At 45.4% G+C, this 20,580-nt stretch overlaps 1 protein-coding gene across 1 annotated transcript; it reads left to right on the forward strand.

The window, feature by feature from the left end:
- The first annotated feature begins 1,905 nt into the window (after positions 1 to 1,905).
- LOC142796411 (uncharacterized) lies at positions 1,906 to 13,690 on the forward strand. The gene is made up of 5 exons (XM_075886914.1): positions 1,906 to 2,645; positions 7,621 to 7,683; positions 9,836 to 10,062; positions 13,085 to 13,244; positions 13,342 to 13,690. The coding sequence occupies exons 2-5, from the start codon at positions 7,680 to 7,682 to the stop codon at positions 13,602 to 13,604; spliced, it is 654 nt and encodes a 217-aa protein (XP_075743029.1). The 5' UTR covers positions 1,906 to 2,645; positions 7,621 to 7,679; the 3' UTR covers positions 13,605 to 13,690.
- The last annotated feature ends 6,890 nt before the right edge of the window (positions 13,691 to 20,580 follow it).

Here is a 20,580-nt window from a genome sequence, read left to right on the forward strand (position 1 = left end):
AATTTTCTGGTTCACTTCCTCCATTTTGTATTGACATTCTTCATGTACAAGTAGCTGAAAACCTTCATAGCCCAACGGTCCTCCCCCAATTCTCTCAATCGCTTCTCAAATTTTATCTTGCTGCTAGCTTCCCTGCCCTCAAATGATGTCTATCCCATATCAGCTTGTACTCCCTGATTTGGCGTATTCCCGTGAGCTCCTAAAGCAAGCCTACCTATTCCACGTTGCTTAATTTCTAATCTTGCTTGAAATTCTGATCTCATGCACAAGATTGCATTGCCGAACGTCAGCCCAGGAACCATAACCCCTTTTCATATTCCTCTCACAACGTCATACCTATTGTAATTCTACAGTGCCCTATTTTTCATCACTGCTGCATTCCTGTTACCTTTAGTCGTCACGTATATTTCGTGTTCCCTCAGGTACTCGGTCCCATTGCTTATCCATACGCCAAGATATTTGTATTTATCTGTTATCTCTAGCGTGACCTCCTGTATTCTAAGCTCACTATCTTTGTTATCATTAAAAATCATGACTACTGATTTTTCCTAACTGAATCTAAAATCTAACCTATCTCCCTCATTACCGCAGATGTCCATCAACCTCTGCAAATCTTCCTTGTTGTCGGCCATTAGCACTATATCATCTGCGTAGATTAATGCTGGGAGTGCCTGACCAATGAGTTTTCCTTGTTTGACTAAAGAGAAGTTGAAGCCAAGTCCGCTTGCCTCTAATTTGGCCTCTAATCCTTGTACTTACATCATGAATAAGAAGGGTGACAGTGGGCACGCCTGCCTAAGTCCACGTTTCACCACTGTGGGCTTGGATATCTGTTTTTCCCACTTTTTAACTACCTTGTTAGTTTTACAGATTTCCTTTAAACGATTAGTGACTCCATCTTTTACACCCAGTGTGTCTAGTATTCCCCACTAGTCCTCTTGAACCACGCTATCGTACGCTCCCTTGAATTTCTGCAGGCCGGTAGGAAGCTTCACAGGGCAGCGCCTGATCTTGTGAAACGGCGCAGCCATGCAGGCAGGGCATTCAATTCCCTCCCTATTTTTTGTATACTACTGTCCTTGTGTACATCGTAGAACACAACAGTAATGATAGCAAACAGATCATTGATTCGGGTAGGCTTGGTGTTCTTATTTAAAATGGAACAGCGAGGAAGCTGCTGAAGCTCGTGCCTGTATACAGCTGCTTTATATGGAGATGAAACTTTAACAAAAAAAAAATGTAATGATAAACAGTAGGCTCATAACAAACAACATTTCTCTGAGGGTGCATGGAATATATGTCCCATGCAAGGCTATGCATTGCAGTCCTTACTGCATTAATTATGTACACGTACTGCAGGGCATGCAAGTGTATGCAGACACACGCTGACGAAATGACATTTTTTGCTACATACAAACGTGCACCGCACCAAATAAGACGCACGTGTTTGTATAGTCAGGGAACACTCGTGAATATTGATGAAATCACACAGCTGGCTTACAGTATAAAACAAACACAATTGCGAACAATAAAATGCGACGCTGTTTAAAGAGGCGGACCCAGGTTACGAGGAGAATTATCAGTATGGCATACACACCACGTGTCAAGTTTTTGCAACATCTAAGGAGACTAAATATGGAAAGTTGCCTTTGTAAGTTGACATGACAGTTCCAAATGGAGAATCCACACGAGAGAACAATTCATCGTGGGCTAAAGAATGTGTTTTAAGTATTATACACAGCTTTGCAAGATAATATCGACGAGTTTTACTCGTCTAGGTGTGGGAGGTGTAGGCCTGATAAAATGCGATGTTGCTTCAGAGCCTTCCTTTCGTAATATTGCAATTTTATTCAACTCTTTCAAACGCGGCACCGTAAATTTCTACTGGGTGCTCGAACACGGCGAGCAGGTCGCGGGGCAAAATCTTTGTAACATTTTATTACCGAAACAGCGATACTAGCAATGCTTGAGTTGCACTTGCTGTTTTCTAAAATGTAACCTCCTCAATCTCATCACTGTGATCAGGAAACAGAGAGGAGAAGTACAGCAGTAGTACGTAGAGAAATATTCAATTTCAAGCCCTTTAGCAATATCATCTAAACAAATTGCCAGTTCACTGTTGAATTCTCGATGGAAACAAACAGCTGATCAGGGACGCAAGCTTGGCTTGGCACTGGCTTGGCCGTTCATACAGAGCCAAAAGCCGCTGCAGGAAACTGGATTGCGGATCGTATTGAGACAAAATATTTTATACATTTTTGTTTTCTTTGTTTCATTTCTCTAATTGCTCTTGTGATGGCGTGGACCGCGCTTCGTGATCTCATGTACCGGCGCACTGTTTTTAAGTTTAGTATGGCGCACGATAATACATGATTGCGTGCTTTAATTTAAAAAGGTTCGCGAGTATGGCAGCAACACTGCAATGTCGGGAAGAGGATAGTAGTAGAACCAGTAGCAGCTGCATGCCCGGGTGGAGCGACTGATGCCCAGATGGAGGAATGTCAACCCGATGCCTTTTGTGTTGGCCGTTCTGGCAGTTCCGCCGACTTTATAGAAAGAGACGACCCCGTCGCTTGTCCTCTTCTCTTTTCCTTCGGGCATCAGCGACAACATTGACGGACGACGTGTTCGACTTCACCGTGCACGTGAGTATAGGTTGGTTTTTCATTCGAGTGAATTCTTGTTCAGATTTGCAACTTGTCGAGTTCATCCTGATCACCTGTCACCGGCAATAAGTCACATACGTGTGATATTTAGGTGAAATAAATGATAATGCACATTTTCTGCTCCATTTGCGTGACTTAGCTACACCAGGACATGAGGTAAAGCCTTTGTCGCCTAGCCACTAGCAGGCAAGATCGATCACTCGCATCCTTCAGTTCACGAATCAACGCGCCTGCCCTAAAATTAGTAAGCTGCTCGCAAAGAAATCTTACCGAGGCAATTTTGTTTTCTGTGAACAATGCACCGTAGATTTGTCTTGAATAACAAAAAAAAACTTGAAAAATAAATGTCGCGACCTTTTAGAAAACGCCGTGTCTAAGAGCTAGACGCGGCATTTTGTAAAAGGCTCATTAAATTCAGTATTTTTTCGTAGTTTCTGCTTGAAATTATTATTCTCTATGAATTTCATGGCCCAATCTTTTGCTTTGGCTGAAAATCTCGGCGGCAAAAACTTTGTTCAGTGTCCCTTTAAGGGCAGGTGTAGATGCCATCATTTCAGTCGCAAATCTTTTTGCTAGTCGGTCGGCTGGTTAACAATAAGGGTACTAACTAGAGTTGCAGATTTCATCAGCAACACATCGTCATGGCTTCATCAGATGCTGCATTATATACATTCTATCCTCGTTTTTAAATAGGTGTACCGTATGGTCCACTGTTACAGGAAACAAGCGAGCTCATGGACAGTGAGCCATGTGGTGCTAACTGGCAGTGAGGCTTGTGAATGGGACGCATGCGCATAGAATCGGGGTGCGCCCAGTTTTGTCTGCCATTTCTCCGCCTGTACGCATGACAGCATCGGAAAGCGCATCCGTATTTTAGCTGCGCAATTTATCTAGCCCAGTGCCTCCTGCTTCATGGATTTCCTGTGAGCACAAAAAATGCATGATTTTAATCGTTGCTGCAGTGTTTTGCAAGTTGTCACCGTAAAGCACATCATATTTTTCGCATAATGCTCGCTGCAACTAGCAAGTTTCGATGACTCAAAATGCTGTTCAGGTCTGATGTAGCACACATTTTAAGCTCGTCCTTGTGACCATGAAATATTGGTTTATTAAATAATGGAAGGCAGAGTTGATATCAGTTTATTTACAGTGTGAAAATGAAAAGTGCGAAGGACCGTGCCTTGCAAGTAAGCCCCGAGAGCATGAGCAGAGAAGTAGCAGATGAGGGTGCTCATGCGCTGCATTTCCAAATCTCACCAGCACTAATGCTTGACGGACTGCTGGCCACGCACTAGCGTGTTCTTTCTGAAACACGACTTTGGCCCTGTAAGCAAGTTCTTGAAGGGCATAAGTAAAACGTAGAATGGGCCCCCTAAATGCACCCATCCTTGAACCATTGGGCTTATGAATTAGTGCCCTTTTCAAAATACAACTATTCTGAGCTATAAATTGTGACAGAACAGTGCACGAAGTTTAAAAATGGGAAAAAAGTCTTTAAATGTCCCCTTTATACATAGTGTTCTTGTGATGTCACTTCTGCCGTTGTCGCCCTCTCCCGCCATGCCCGGGTAACTCCCTGGGTACCTACGGCAGTTCACGTGCTGCAGTGCGGTTTGTTGGGGGCTCGTCATCTGTTGCTGTGAACGATGTGGAAGCATTGTGGTTTTTTGTTGTCTTACTTTAACGAGCTCATTGGATTAGGAAGGCCTCGCTCGTTCACTCGATACAAGACCAGATAATCAAGATGTGCGACACATACACCAGCCACGGCGTACACCGGCTGCCCGCCACAACCTATGAGGGCCTATTATCTTGCTTTCACTACAAATTGCCTGGCCCAAAAACAAGTGAAAGCTCAAAATCTCTCGAGCCGCAATTTTAAGAGTGGATGTGCGAAGCGCAGCTGCTCCCATCGAAAACTAGTCGTGCAGAGCTAGGCAAGTTTACAAGAGATATATTATTATGAATATATTGTCACGGCCTTAGCCACCAAAGTAGCAATGCCCCCCCCAAGTGTTTTAAACAGTGCTGATGTTGAGCTTGAGCCTCTTTGATTGCAATTTGTGGAAATAGTCGAGGAAAATATTATACAAGGCAGATAGTGACTTTGCGTGGTGTGTGCCGCGGTAATGCCAGTCATCACTTTATTTTTCGCGTATGCTTTAACACACTTTTCACTTTGTATTTTGCTTTTGTTGTACGTTAATGTACAGTGGAGTCACTGAACATGATAGAGACCATGTATAGAATTAATTGACTAATTAAGAAAAATCCTGACGCCCAACTTGAACCGATCGGCTATACTTCAAAGTGAACTAATATTGTTTCCCATTCTTTATAGTCTGTTTCAATGCAATTCCAAATCTCCGCGATCGCCATCACGATTTTAACCGCCTTCCTCGCCATCATGATTTTAACTGCGGACAAGTTTGTATGTAGAGTATCTTGGTAAGCTATATCTGTTTGCAGGTAAATACTTGGCTATGGCACTTACCCGTAATGAAGTTGCACCTGAAGATGCAAATATTGCAAAGTTTCTTCAAGTAGCTTTTGTTAATCTGCACCAGCCAAATACGCTGGTACTTTTAGGAAAATCAGAATGTGCGTTCTCAATTTTAGGTTATAACTTTCAGCGAAGAAACACCCTAAGCTCTGCTCCCTCTGCGTGGACTACTAAATCAACTTGCCTCACTAGCAGCTCATAATTTCTCAAACTTGCATCGTGAGGCAAAACTAAACGGGTGCAAGCACGAGGAGACAACATGGCAGTTGTAGGCGATAGATTCGGTTGGTGCCCGGGCATGTTGGTGGCGCATTTCGGAAGTGACGAAAAGGCGCTACGAGATGCACGTGCACACTTTGTATAGTTGCTGTATTGGACAGCAAACTTTTTTTCTTATCTGAGCAGTTTTACCAAAGGAAGCTTCATCATATGGCGTGATAAATGAAGCGAATCCACAGGTTGAACCACATCATAGCCTCGCTGTGCTTTCGTACTTATTTTAGCTCGCAAAATATATTTGTACATATAAGTGACAACTTGCCAGTAATAAGGCAGCACTTGTTTCTTTACCATATGATCATCTCCGGTGTGCTGCTGCCTCAATATTTCAAATTCTAAGCATTTACACCATTGTATGCTAACTTTTCCTTCAAAGTGAGACAAGCCACATGTGTATCGTAGATCAAGAAGCATGCCAGTTTTACGTACTTGCAAGGTAAACATCAGAAATGCACAGTTGATCAAAAATACTAGTTTAATGGTGCATCTACATAGCAGAGCACCTGTGGCACCTCGGGAACAAGATAATGCCACATATGTTACAAGAGATAATTAAAAAAGACAGGGGACGTTCCGTGAACAAATAGAAACAAAAATAAAATGGCATGTGGCAGCGAGCGAAGGCGGCAAGGGGGGGGGGGGAGCCCGTGGGACTTCAGCGGATGAACGTAAGGTGTGTGTTTAATATGTGGAAGAAAAAAAAAATTCAAAATTTTGGCGACTGAAATGAGGGTGACTTAGTGAGTGCGCTCATGACGAGAGTAAACACGCTTATTATTTTTTTTCAAATCTCTTTTGAAAATCTCTTTTGAAAGCCACAAAAAATCTGTATGTGGTGCAGCCTAACAGAAGGTCCGTGAAGGCAAATTATGAATTCGTCGTTGTACAAAGGCCTTTTTTTTTTTTTTTCATGCGCACCATTCCCGCCGCGGTGGTCTAGTGGCTAAAGTACTCGGCTGCTGACCCGCAGGGCGCGGGTTCGAATCCCGGCTGCGGCGGCTGCATTTCCGAATGAGGCGGGAATGTTGTAGGCCCGCGTGCTCAGATTTAGGTGCACGTTGAAGAACCCCAGGTGGTCTAAATTTCCGGAGCCCTCCACTACGGCGTCTATCATAATCATATAGTGGTTTTGGGACGTTAAACCCCACATATCAATCAATCAACCATGCGCACCATAAATAGTGCTCAAAATTTAATTGCATATGTTGTTTTCATCCTCGCTGTATTCCGTGCTGTTTATGATGTAAAAAAAAAAGTAGCACGCTGAAGTGGTGCTGCTTTTGGGCAACAGTTGAAAATGGCGGGGTGCATGAATGCGGAATACTGCCGCTTACACTCATATCACTCTTGTGGTCACCTCCCAGTGTTTGCAGCATGTGTTGTGTATACACAGCTGCATATTTCCTAGCTAGAAAAATTTGATTTTAGGTGTTTCACGCCATTTTCCATGTAACTATTCCACAATTGCACACACTGATCAGCAGGCTTTCAATTGCGCTGAAGGACACAGGTGCCATAAAATTCATAGTCGATTCTTTCAAGAAACCGTATGTAAAGGCTGAAGCTTCATGCGTACATACACACACACATACCATATTGTTTTTTGTACTTTATGAAAGCTGCGAAGGTCTCATGTGCCTCCAAGCGTAACCTGTCTTATTTATTCTCCATCACCGCAAAAGTTTTGTGAGTTTCAAATAAAAGTACTTTGCGCATGGCCACTTTTGGGTAATTTTTTTGTGTAGGTGTTATTTGAGCAGCCTACAGTGTTTACTTTATAAGCCTGTATGTATATGTTGCATTATAAGGATGCAGAATGTGTGTAGCTGTACAATATAGATGAAGTGTAAAAATTAAGTGTGTCTATTGTAGTGTTCTTGCAACCAATCTTACCCCCGTATTCTAGAACGTCCCTCCACTCAACGCTTCACCTTCACTTGAGATGGCTGATGGGAGCGCCGTCTCTGAGCAGAGAAAATTGCTGCATGTCAGCAATAATCTGCTGTGATTCTCGAGTAGCGCAGCGTCGCTTTCAAACGAGCAGCGGCACAGTGCTCATCTCTGTCAAGTGAAGGGTGAAAGTCGAGTCGAGGAGCGTTTATGAATATGGGGGTTAGTTTTGTTGTCTTGTTAACCTGCCATTAACACTGGATTGATGCTACTTTGCTCTAGCTGTACAGTGCTCTCGAAGGCTCAAGGAGGCACCGCACGGGGAAGGCTCGGAGCAAACCATGCGTGAGTTTCCTTTCATTGTACACTATGCACGTATTAAGTGATGGACTTTAATGTATGCTATTTGTATTGTGCAAGTTTTTGGGGACATACAACTTCCAACACTTATATGTTCTGACGAAAATCACGCAAGAATGAGAGAAGCTTGTGCAAAAATTATGCAAGAGTGTAAGAAGCTTTTGCAGAAGTCTGTAAATTGAAGTTTTAAAATTTTGTGGCAATGTGTCATTGTACAGTGGTCAACAGTCTTGCTCAGCATGCTTGACTGCAGGGCTCCCGGCTGCACAGGCGCATCTACGAAGTGCCTGATGCATGATGGGCGAAATGTCAGCCTGCACACTGGTGCCTCTTATCCCCGTTTGTCTGTTACATCAGTGTCTCTTGTAAAGGGGATCAACTGTGCTACCTTTTTTTTTTTTCGAATGTAATGAGTTCTTTTTCCAGATTATTGTTGTTTTAAGCTAGAGCCTCACATTTCTATCAAATACTGAAGATTCTATTTTTCCTTCTAGATGCTATGAAGTCACTCCTTGTGTTACAATAGAGTGAACACTGTTATGAGAAAAGCTACTTTATGGAGTTAACTCACTCCATATTGACTTAACACACAGAAATTGGTGAAAACTACACTCCATTCCAGCTGCATTAGGAATAATATTCATTTGCATACTTCTGTTTCTTTTGTTTGTTTATTGGCTGGAGGTTTGGAGTATAGGGTGGCCAGAGGGCACTGTGTAGTCTTTCTTCATCTTCCCAATTTTGTGAACATCAATTGATAGCCGTATGGGAAGCATCCAGCATGCTGAAACAGCGGTGCAAGCATGCAAGATGTTCACCATTGCATGCAGTCAGTTGCTGTGAGCAACCTACTGCATACAATTAACTGCGAGTGGGGAACTAACGCTGCACTATGTGTGCCTCCTGGAAAGCTGCAATGGTAAAGTGCCACAATCGTATAGTAACATGGATAACATCGCAATTTGTTTGTTGAATAATTTTGCAACAGAATCAATGGAGTTTTGGATAAATTTGTGTATCTGCCTGGTTCATCAAAGCTACAGAGTCAAATGCGGTATATACTCGCGTATTATGTGTACTTTTTTTGTCAATCCGGTCATGTGCGAAGCTAGTAGGAATCGCTGGCCTAAAAGCTCAACTGGGAATATATGTTGCAGGCGCTGTCACAGCTGTCTCAAAGCGGATTGTCATTTGTTTGCTAAGCCTGTTCAAATGCCCCCATTTTCTTGAAGTTCTTCCGAACAGTGCTCACAAAAACCAGTTCCCACGACAGGGTTATACCAGAGAACATAAGTACTCTCCAATAATTGTCGGTAACCCAACGTAAAGTAAGATGCAGACAAGGAAGCGCGATGCCAACACAGTGCTGTGTGTGTCGCCCTTCATGTGTGTGTGTGTCCATTCCTTGTCCCAGTCTTCTATTGCGTTGTGTTCCCTCCGATATCTAACTAACACACCCAAGCTTCTATGCTAAGTCTTATTCAACGCACTCTTCTGCTGGCTCCCATACTGAATATTGCATGTCGAAGAACTCCATGGTGATGTGCTTAGCGGTAGCACGGTTTCAGTTTTCTTCGGTAAGCTTTATAACAGCAATCTGCCTCGTATATAATTATTGTAGCCTATCACAAGGAACGGTAAAAACGCAATGGCCAGATGGCGAAACCGGAAAAAAAAGAAAATGAGTGCGAAAACCTGTCTCATCTAGTTGATGTGACAGGTCCTTGCACGCGTTCAACATCTGTGCTGTGTCTCGGGAATACATTCTTGCCGTGGAAGAGGTGGGAAGATAGGAGGCAAACCTTTAGGCATTTCGGACATAAACAGGTTTCGGTTTTCAAGTTCGATATTCTAGGGAAAGCATAAAAGTTCATGGAAGAAGGGACCTTGCACTCAGTCCATTTTGTGTAAGACTGCACTCGCCTGCTCGACAAGAGATGTGCCTGACCAGAGCATCATGAAGTCGAATGTGTCTGTGTGTGTGCTGGCAAGGTGGCTCGGGCTGGTTGGGGAGGGCAAAGTATGCGAGCAAAAAGTTTCTTGTAGTAAAGCAGGCTGGCTAATTATACTGGTGAGCAAATTATGTGAGGATGCAAATTGTGCGAGTAAATATGGTATGTACTCTTGTATGTTTCAGCTCTATTGCTACGGACCCTGCGGATCCAACTTGGCATCCGACAGCAACAAAGAGAGGTTCTGCAGGAGGTGCGACAGCTGAAGCACGAGTTACGGCTCTTGTCCGTGCCTCAGCACGCCCAGCCAGCACAGCGCCCCTCTGACCTTCCCCGGCTGCCTGCTGGTACAATTGGAGAAGTGGAGGCAGCAGAGGCAGCTGTGCAGAGTAAAGCTGTGGCTGCGGCTTTGGTGTATATTTCTTGATTTTTAATATGCCTATGTAACATGCAGAAATTTAGTACTGCTTTAAGATACTGTGTTTCGGGAAACAAACTAGTCAGGTTATCTCATGAGCCACTGTACTACAGTCGAATATGAATAATTCGTACTCAAAGAGGCCAGAAAATTTGTTCAAATTAAAAGAAGTTCAAAATAATGAAAGTTACCGTAATTACTTGAATCTAACACGCACCTTTTTTCCGGTTAAGAGAGTTCATAAATCGCATGTGCGTTAGAATCGAGCACGAAAAAAAAAATATGGTCATTCTATTGCCATCGCCACTTACAAAATGGCCGCCCCCTACGTGCGTCGGCATGGCGCGTCGGTCATTCCTGCCTATGTGTTTCCCATGCGCGGCACTTCATACGTGTGCTGAGGAGTTCGTCATCTTGTAGTACATTAGCATCGACGGCATGGTAGGGCCGACTCCAAAAACTCGACGAGTGCACCACAATGCTGCTTCTAAAAGAAAAGTTGTCGCGTGTGCCGGAACGGACAGAAATCGGGCCGCATCGCGGTCATTCGGAGTTCCCGAAACGTGCGTGCGAGACTGGCGGAAACAAAAGCAGAATATTGTCGACAGCAAAGATTCACGCAAAGGCTTCAGTGGACCACAGCAGGGTCGGTTTTCACAAATTGAAGAGCTGCTCGGCGAGTATGTGATTAAGCAGTGAGCGGCACAGCGGCCCGTGACGACAGAACTGCTCCAAGTGCAGGCTATGCAGTTAGCCTTAGAAAAAGGGCTAATGCAGAGCCATTTTAAAGCGAGCAGGTGCTGGCTAACGAACTTTATGAAGAGAAAAGGCTTTTCCCTCCGAAGGCGAACGGGCATATGCCGGAAGTTGCCGGAAGAGTACGAAGAAAAGCTTCAGAGTCTTCAGAGGTTCCTCCTAAACTTGCGGCACAACAACGGCTACCTGCTTGGGCAAATCGGGAATGCCGGTCACACGCCTCTTTACTTCGACATGCCTGGCACCACAACCGTCTAGGAGAAGGGGGCGAAGAAAGTTTGTGTACTGACATCGGGCCACGGTAAAACTAGAGTGACAGCAATGCTCTGTTGCACGTCAGATAGGCATAAGCTTCCCCGTACTTCGTATTTAAACGGAAGACGCTCTCAAAAAGAGTCGTTTTCGCGAGTGGTGTGATCAAGCGGGCCAACGAGAAAAAAGGGTGCGCGTTGCAACCGATGTCTTAGTTTTTTTTTTTTTTTTTTTGTCGTGGAAACCGGGCGCGCGTTACAATCGAGGGCGCGGTAGAATAGAGTAAATACGGTAAACGAGCGGAGGGCTCACCATGCAGTGATGCATGTGCATGGAGAAGTTTTATTCACAAATCAGGACATCCGTCATTAATTAAAGTAGTCAATACATGTCTGTACACGTTGGCCTTGCAACGAGTCAACAAGTTTTGCGTGCAGTTTGCAAAGCATTTGTACTTCGGCTTCAGTATTCTCCTGGCAAAAGAAGTTGCACGCGGCAATGTCCAGTGCTGACACTCTTCGAAGACAACTGTGTTTCCACTGTTACCATCTGCGCTGCAGCGGGAGCGTGGCCAGCACATGATGAGAATGGAGGAGCGTCTCCACCTGGAGAAAAGCAGATCGGCATTCGAGAGAGAAACACTCCGCGGCAGCTTTTTTTTTTCTCTCTTCATGCGCGGTGTTGAAAGGAGAAGAGTCTCTACATAGCAGGAACGAAAAACAGGGAAGCGTGACACCGGCGCCTTGCAGATCGGCATGAGAGAGCCAACTCTCTGCGACAGCTTTTTTTCCCCTCTTTCTCTTCATGCGCAGTGTTAAGAGGAGAAGGGCCTCTACGTGGCAGGGACGGAAAAAGCCAAAGCGTGGCACAGGAATGTCGCAGATTGGCTTTTGGCAAACATTCCACCGCAGTCTTTTCTTTCCTTTTCTTCATTTTCTTCTTCAAGCACAGCGATGAGGTGTCTGAAGTGCCACCGCAGGATTGGGCGGGGTGCTGAGAGCATTTTCGGAGCGCGGTATAGCTTTGATAGGACCACAGCGTCAGTTCGAATTAAGTGTGTTGGAATTAATGAGATTCGACTGTATTTATTATAGTCTGTGAAGTCCCAGTGAACTGTCCTAAGCTAGCAGACGATGTAGGCGGCATCGTGCGTTTGATGGGCAGTGACTAGCAATAGCCTGCTTAAAAGAGACATTCAGTAATTTTGTTCATTTATCACCCTATTTCGTGTCCGCTGCGGCTCTCTACTTTGAGCTACAGTTCACCCTGCCTTGTGTTAGCCGATTTCTTACTTTTTTAAAAATCTAACATGCACCCAATTTCGCAGTGTGAAGAAAAGTGCACCTTTGTTTATTGTGATGACATTTCTATAGCAACATGCCTCTTTGTTGGCTATCACAGAAAAATATAAACAGCAAATGGTGCGACCATCGAGTGCGACCTTTATTTTTCTATCAGTTTCATCTATGACCAAGATTTGGTCGCTCTAAGGTTGCCTCTTAGTACGCCTTGATCATGTTCATTTTTCTTGTTGTGCTCTGCTTACAATGCATTGATTAAAAACATGTCCAAGCTTCTTTTTGAATTCCACATATTTTATCGTTTTTCACCTGTAGAAGCTACTCCTGGTCAACATTCAGGCAAAGACATTGTAACCTCGAAGAAACGTGTATTGGAATTTGAGCACTGTACAAAGTAATTATACTATTTCATAGCTAGAATCAATATTTATTAAGGGTTATAACAGTGTTGTATTTGATTTCATAACAGCGAAACTGCATTCAGAGAAGGACTCTGAAAGGTTCTCACACTGAGTGTGAGAGGGCTGATGTGGAAACCATTTTAGGTCAAGTGAGTTGAAGTTAGCATAAAAAAACAATGAAATGTTGTGATGCCCAAAAATTCAAGTTGTTGTTTTCAGTGTCCTCTTCTTGCAGATTTTTATCATGAAAACATTTCAATTTGCTGTTGCGTTTACCCCATCTATGCTTCTTGCATTTTTTTACAGTGCAAGCACCTCCTGCAGATTGGGGGACGTGGCCTCCGAGAAATTGGTGTGAATGCCATGAAGGCTGTATTGGCACATGACGTGCAAGTGCTGTACAGCCTTCATGGCAGAAAAGGGAAAAGGGCCTTTGTGAACCTGAGGCTCTGTAGATTAGTGACAGGTTAGACTTGTTCATTGTTTTATGTGTGTGTACCCTTGTGTATTCTCTGTACTGCAGTGCTTCATGTGTACTATGGTATTTCTGTTCTTGTATGCAGATGTCATCTGCCAAAAAGCAGGGTGCGACCAGGCGGAGGCCCTCAACTTTATTAAGAGGTTGCTGCCAGGGTCTGGTGATCGCTGTGGGGGCAGGAAGCGGCGCTTCAGAGAAGCATTTGTTGTGGAGCAGCCCGATGATCCCCACTCTCAGAGTGCAGATTATCGGCTGCTCGCGGCAGCTGGCTTCCTGCCCAGCCACAGCAGCCAGGGCCTTGACAGCACCACTGTCACTGTGCCCCCAACGCAACCTGACCTGCAGTAGAGCGGGCCTTTTTTAGTTGTGTATATATATTTTTCAATGTATACATTTTTTGTTGTACCAAATAAATAAAAAAAACAAAGAATAAATAGTCTGCAGACTGTCGGTGGTGCACTGTTCGGCTAGCTTATGCTGATTCGGAAGCACCATCACCATGTTTTAGTTACAAAAAAATGCTCTAAACTATGAATACTCTCGATTACCATGTGGGGGACATATGTGGGGATTGCAAGTGGGGGACATACGCTTTCAGCATTTCCTTCCTAACGACTTTTTTCGATCTGCTGTACCAAATACCAGTACCAAATAAAGCACTCGCTATTGCAAAAGATAAATTGGTAAAAAAATAAACTACACTTCTAGTGTTAGCAAAGGGAATGAGGTATAAAAGATGAAATAGATCTAGTAACTGCTTTCAGTTCTCAGCATTCAATTTTCTGTTGCCCCAAGTATACAGGGCTGCAAAGCTACAAGAGCGGGTCATCGAGGCATATTGTTTGAATCTTCCGGTAAGAAAAATTGCCTACTAATAATGGTTACATAATGGCAAGCAAATCAGTAGCCAATATTCGTCGTGCAGGAAACATCGGTGTAATAACGGCATTTGATTGGCTGCAATGTGGCCCTGGATTGGTCCAATGTCGGTCGTACATCCGTAGCCAATATTCGTCGTGCAGCAAACATCGGCGTAACAATGGCATGTGATTGGCTGAAATATGGCCCAATGTTGGCCGAACATTGGCAGCTTTGTCGGCAATACAATGGGCCTTCGTCGGCCCAATGTTGGTTGCATACTGGCTAAAACATCGGCAAAACGTCGGCCCATCATTGGCTTGAACGTCGGCCCGACATTGGAAGAAGTTGCACTTCCGACGTCGGCCCGACGTCGGTGCCGATGTTAGCCGATGTTGGTCCAAGATTGGTCCAACGGCGGCGTGCTGCCTGGGTAATAGAGCTATGACATTTACTGCTGACCTACGCAGGCGATTTCGGCATACAGCCAGACAAGCCACCACCGGATGACAGAGTACCACCCACAGACCACTGGCCAAAACGAGCGCCTACACAAACACCCCCGACATGCTGGCCTTGTTCGTCGATCTCAAGCATAAGAAGTGGGATGCCGTCCTTCTATACGTGACCTTCGCATAAAACACCGCTCTACACGAAACGACGTGGATGACGCCGCACATGTTGGCCTGTGCAAGCACCCCAGCAACGACCCTCTACGCCATGCATGTCACTCAACGTTGTTGGGTAACGCACCGCTGTCACCAGTTTTGGAAATCGTGTGTTTCTCAGGTCACGGCTGCTTCCGTGAAGAGCTTATAGATGGAGTGGAGAAGATGGTGAACTAAGGCAACGTTTATGTACAGCATAAACAGAGGCGTTACATATTCGGCACTGGGGCCGACAGCTTAAGCAGCTTGTTCTGAGGTGCGACGATGAGCCGGAATTTCTTCGAACGCTCTCGAACACTGCTTCTTCTCACGCCCCTGGGCTCTTTTATAGCCCCGCCGCGGTGGTCTAGTGGCTAAGGTACTCGGCTGCTGACCCGCAGGGCGCGGGTTCGTATCCCGGCTGCGGCGGCTGCATTTCCGATGGAGGCGGAAATGTTGTAGGCCCGTGTGCTCAGATTTGGGTGCACGTTAAAGAACCCCAGGTGGTCAAAATTTCCGGAGCCCTCCACTACGGCGTCTCTCATAATCATATAGTGGTTTTGGGACGTTAAACCCCACATATCAATCAATGGGCTCTTTTATAGGTCCTGGGGAGCCCATGTGTCAGCAGCCTCCAATCAGGAACCGCCGATGGTCGCGGGCTAGATTGCACTGGCAAGAGGCTTGCCACGCATAGCGTAAGACGCGCCGCACTAGATGTTGTCAATTGCGTCATCGGGTTGTTATCAGACCCGTGGGTGGAGGGAGCTTGCCGCGCGTTGCGTAAGACAGACTGTTGTCGATGATTGCCCCAGCCTGACTTGCTCGGTCGTTCGGACACTGTTTGCATTTGCAGAAGCAATGAAGTTCGGTTCGGACTCCAGGGTATAAGAAACTCGGTGACGTAGAACACCTCGATGTGCGTGTGCTCCTTCAGCGCACCCAAGACGCCCTACAACTCACCCGCCTCTGCAGCTAGAACTAAGAGACGACTGACAGCCGTCGTTACAATCTTCGACGACGTTTAGTGGCGTATCAATTCAGTGACCGTGTTCGGGTGCATATGCCGGCGTGCTGACAAGGACTCAATGAAAAACTTCTCGGTGGTACTTCACATCGTACAAGGTAGTTCGACGTCTTGGCCCAGTCGACTACGAGGTGGTCTCCGACGGCATCACGAAGTCTCAACGGTGCTGATCGCAGCCTGAAGTCGTCGATTTCGTGCGCCTCAAGCCGTTTTATGCGCTTATTTGCATAAGCCGTTTTATGCGCTTAACACTATATTTTGCAGTTGTTGTTGTGCTTTTCTTGCTATAATAATTCATTGCTTCTAATTTATTACATCATTATGGTACTTTATTCTTCTGCTAAAACATTGGTATGACACGCTCTTTTGTCAAGTTCTGTTATCGCCTGATAACAAGTGTAAGTGCTGCTTTGCGGAACCAGGCTCATTGAAGAAACAATCATCGAGATCATCATACAACCTTCCTATGAAACTGCGCGCACAACGGTAACATTACAGAGTATTGCGGAAATTATAATGCTATTGGGGATACCACTGGATTATTTGTCAGCACATGTATAATCGACAGCACGTGTCGTCCGTCTGTCACTAATGAGTTTTCGCGCCGTTTTAGGGGCGAAGCTCCTTATGGCGTGGCTTGTGCGTCCCTCTTAGCACGTAACCACCAGTGGCACATACCCGAAATAGCGGTCCTTACGATTTTGACCTCCAAGGTGGTTCCGGTGAGAGATTTCTTCTGTGCTTTGTTGAACAATAAAAGATAGGCCTCAATGCACATGTTAATGGCTGCTAAGGGGGAATGAGAGACAGGAGCATTCGGCCTTTAGGTAACGCGCACGCTGCGATCCCCATTAGCAGCTATTGGCACGTACATTGAGCACGATCTGACAAGAAAGGGTTGCTACGTTATACTCGCTGAGTGTAACCTCCTTTGTTTTAGAAACGTTTAGCGAGCGTTGGGCCACATAGCCATGAATACAGTGAACTAGTATATACCATGAACTCGAGGTGGTTAAAGGTGGGGAAGTAAACCCGAAGCGCAAGCCGTAAGAAAGTGTGCATGTGCCACCTCCCGTTTAGTCCTTGAAATGTCCGCTGGATGGCGGTGCTTCTATATAGAGAAGCACATGTATAATGTATAATAGTTCAGTTCAGGCTGTCAAGGTGGATGGACGTGTTTTTTGAGCGCTCCGGATCGACTGCGCAGATAAGTGTTTTTGCATGTTTTGAGCTTGTCTCTATAATTATAAGGCAGCGGTTGAAATCTTCGTAGCACTTATTTTATGGTACGGCTTTTTCGGGGGCCAGTCACCAGGTATTTATTAGTTAGTGCGGGTGTGTGTGTTTGAAATTTTTTTTTTTGCCACCCCGTTGGGGAGGTGCGCGTACATTGAACACGCAAATTTTTGTAGAAGAGCTTGGACTTTCTTTTTTTTTCGTAGTGCAGGGCTCGAGTTTAGTAATTATCGAGTATAGGGACAATTGGTGTCAGAAAGGCATGGTTAAAAGGACGGTAAAGTGTTCAGGATGTGGAGTGGGTTTGAAAGTGGACCCAAGCGTAGAAGCGGATGGAGAAGAGGCTGACGCGAAGTGTAGGCAATGTGAGGTCGAGGAAAAAATGGAGAAAATGATGGTTGCCCAGAGTGAACTGCTGATGAGAATCGCCAAACTCGAGACTGCGTTGGCGACAGAGCAAGAAAAAACGAGGGCAATGGGAGAAAGACTGAAGTCCGCCGAGGAAGTGCTAGCGAAGCTGAACAAAGAAGCGACCTACCGAGAGAACAGTAGGGAACCGGCAACCAGAACGGTGGAGAAGGAAAAGCAAGCAAGCTTGGAAAAAACAGGTTTAGCCGGTTCAACTGTCGCAAGGCCCAGCTTCAGCGAGGTAGTGGTGGGGCAGGAAGGGAACAAAGCAGCCAGCGTCACAGGTGCAAGTAGCCCCCAGGTGCAGAACGCTCCAGCGGAAAAGTCACAGCATGTGATAATCGCCGGGGACTCAAATTTAAATCGATGCACAGAAGCCATCAAAGAGAGGGTAAGAGGTGACAAGAGGGTTGCAGTAGGGGCGTTCCCAGGACGCAAGCTGGAAGCAGTCATGAAGCAAGCGAGCGCAAAGCTCAAAACGACAGCTGATAGACGCAACCTCGTGATAATTTCAGGCGGTTTAAACGATGTCCTAAATGAAGATGCAGCAGGACTAGCAGCCACACTGGCGAAAGGCGTCGATGACATGCGCACCACTTCTCCTAAGGTGCAGGTAGTGATATGCACGATACCGGAGGTACCGGTGCGTGATAGCAACCTGCAAAGAGCGGTGGTCAACGCAAACCAAGAGATATGGCGGATGAGTCGAGAGAAAGGCTTTGAGGTGGTAGAAATAAACAGAGAGGTGCTTAGGTGGGGGGGGTTTTCAACGAGACAGAATTCACTTCGATGGGCGGCTAGGTCATGAGGTGGGTTGGCGACTTGCAGGACGCGCAGTAGCTTTTTTGGGGGGAAAGCGAGCCCTTCGGGGTGCAGGATAGCTAGTAACGAGAAAAACAACCAGGGAGACTCTTCGACAGGTGGTATGGACAGATACGATTCCAAAGTGGCCCCAATATCTAAGATACGTAGAGTCCGGGGCATAAATAGACGTAGTCACGAGCGCCGAGCCAATTCAGACATAGGGTATATTAACATGCAGGGTGGTAGGAACAGGCTGAAGTGGGAAGAGATAGAAGAACAGCTAAGGGAAGAGAGGCCGATGGTATACGGTTTTGTAGAAACACATCTCAGGGACATGGAACAACCTCCGAACAATCCGGACTACGCGTGGGAGTGTTGTAATAGAACAGAAGGCAGCAGAAAGGGGGGTGTTATTGGGGTATTCATTCATAAAAGTACAGACTGGCAAAGGGTCAAGCAGGAGTGCAGGGAACATTTATGGCTAAGAGGGAAAGTGGCAGGTCAAATGACACTCCTTGGTTTCGTGTACTTGTGGACGGGAGCAAAGGCCAGAGAGGAAAACCAGGCAATGGTAGAGTGTATATCAAAGGACATTCAGGAGTTAGGAAGAGAGTGCGAGACAATTATACTAGGAGACATGAATGCGCACATAGAAGATATAGATGGGTATACCGACCCGACAGGCAAAATGATCATGGATATGTGTGAAAGGCTTGATTTGATCATTTGCAACAGTACCGAGAAGTGTGAAGGGCAAATAACATGGGAGGTAGGAAGGCTTCAGTCGACGATAGATTATGCACTGATGTCACATAGGATGTATGATAAGCTCAGGGAAATGCACATAAATGAAGGTGGCTCCAGAAGTCTAGGTAGCGATCACAAACGTATCAAGCTAAGTTTTGGAAGAGCAGTGAAAGTGGGAAGGAGACAAGATGAGCAACTACAGGAAAATTTTTATCCAGAAAGGCAAATTGAAATAGCCACTAAACAAATTGAGAAAGTAATCACGGAGGATAATAAGACAGTGTGGACATACACGAATCTAATTAGACTCTTTGAGATAGAGCTTGCTAAGACGCGTGACAAGTCACCCCGGAAAAGAAGACACAAACCCAAACGTTGGTGGGATGAGGAAGTTAAGAGAGCCATAGCAAAACGCCAGGAAGCCTCTAGGGAACACAGACATGCTAAGCAGCGGGGTGAACCGACAGATGATGTGGAAAGAAAATGGGCAACCTTTCTAAGCTGTAGAAGGGATGCATCCCTTCTGATCAATGAAAAGATTAGAAGGAAGGGAGCTCAGTGGCTCGCAGAAGTACATAAAAAAGATAGAAAGGCAGCTGCGAAATTTTGGAACCATCTAAGCTCCCTAAGAAATGAGACGAGCCTAGAACAGAACTTTATAACTACAGCCCAAGGTGCTAGGCTAGAAGGGGACGAAGCTATTGAATATATAAGAACAAGGGTGACAGAAAAATTTCAACAAAGAAGTACTTTATGCACCACAATAGACAAAGACGAATCAAGTGGTGCAATGGCTCCATTTTCACAACAAGAGTGGGAAAGGGCTGAGAAAAGGGTTCCTAGTAGTACATCAACAGGCCCAGATGGCATTCCAATTAGGCTGATAAAAACATTGGGTCCGAAGTCTAAGCAGGCTTTGAGAGAGGCAGTGAGTACAATAATAATCGATGGTGAAGTTCCCGATGGATGGAAACTTAGCAGGATGAGCATGATCTATAAAGGAAAGGGGGACAAAGCTGACATAAACAACTACCGTCCTATAACAGTGACATCAGTGGTCTACGGGCTGGCGATGCAGATTATAAAGGAAAGACTGCAGGCGTGGATAGAGGATGAGGGGGTGCTGGGGGAACTGCAGAATGGGTTTCGGAAACACAGGAGGTTGGAAGACAATCTGTTCTCACTGACGCAGTGCATCGAAATAGCAGAAAAAGAACACAGGCCCCTGTGGCTAGCATTTTTGTATATCAAGGGAGCGTACGATAGCGTGGTTCAAGAGGAATTGTGGGGAATACTGGACACACTAGGCGTGGAACATGTAGTCACTAATCTTTTAAAGGGTGTCTATAAAGGTAACAAGGTAGTTATAAAGTGGGAAAAACAGGTATCCAAGCCTGCAGAGGTAAAACGGGGGCTTAGGCAGGGGTGCCCCCTGTCACCCTTATTATTCATGATGTACCTACAAGGATTAGAAGCAGCGATGGCGTAGTGGTTAGAGCATCCGCCTCGCATGCAAGAGGTCCGTGGTTCAAATCCCGGTACCGCGCAGTTCCCAACCGGATTAAAAAAAAAAAAAAAATCCGCGTGCTGATGGAAC

Source organism: Rhipicephalus microplus, chromosome 2 (genome assembly GCF_043290135.1).
Source record: "Rhipicephalus microplus isolate Deutch F79 chromosome 2, USDA_Rmic, whole genome shotgun sequence".
NCBI classification, from domain to species: Eukaryota; Metazoa; Arthropoda; class Arachnida; order Ixodida; family Ixodidae; genus Rhipicephalus; species Rhipicephalus microplus.

Coding starts and splice junctions, on each gene's coding strand:
- LOC142796411 (XM_075886914.1), top strand. Junction 10,063..13,084: donor AAGCTGTGGCTGCGGCTTTG/GTGTATATTTCT, acceptor ATTTTTTTACAG/TGCAAGCACCTCCTGCAGAT. Junction 13,245..13,341: donor GCTCTGTAGATTAGTGACAG/GTTAGACTTGTT, acceptor TCTTGTATGCAG/ATGTCATCTGCCAAAAAGCA.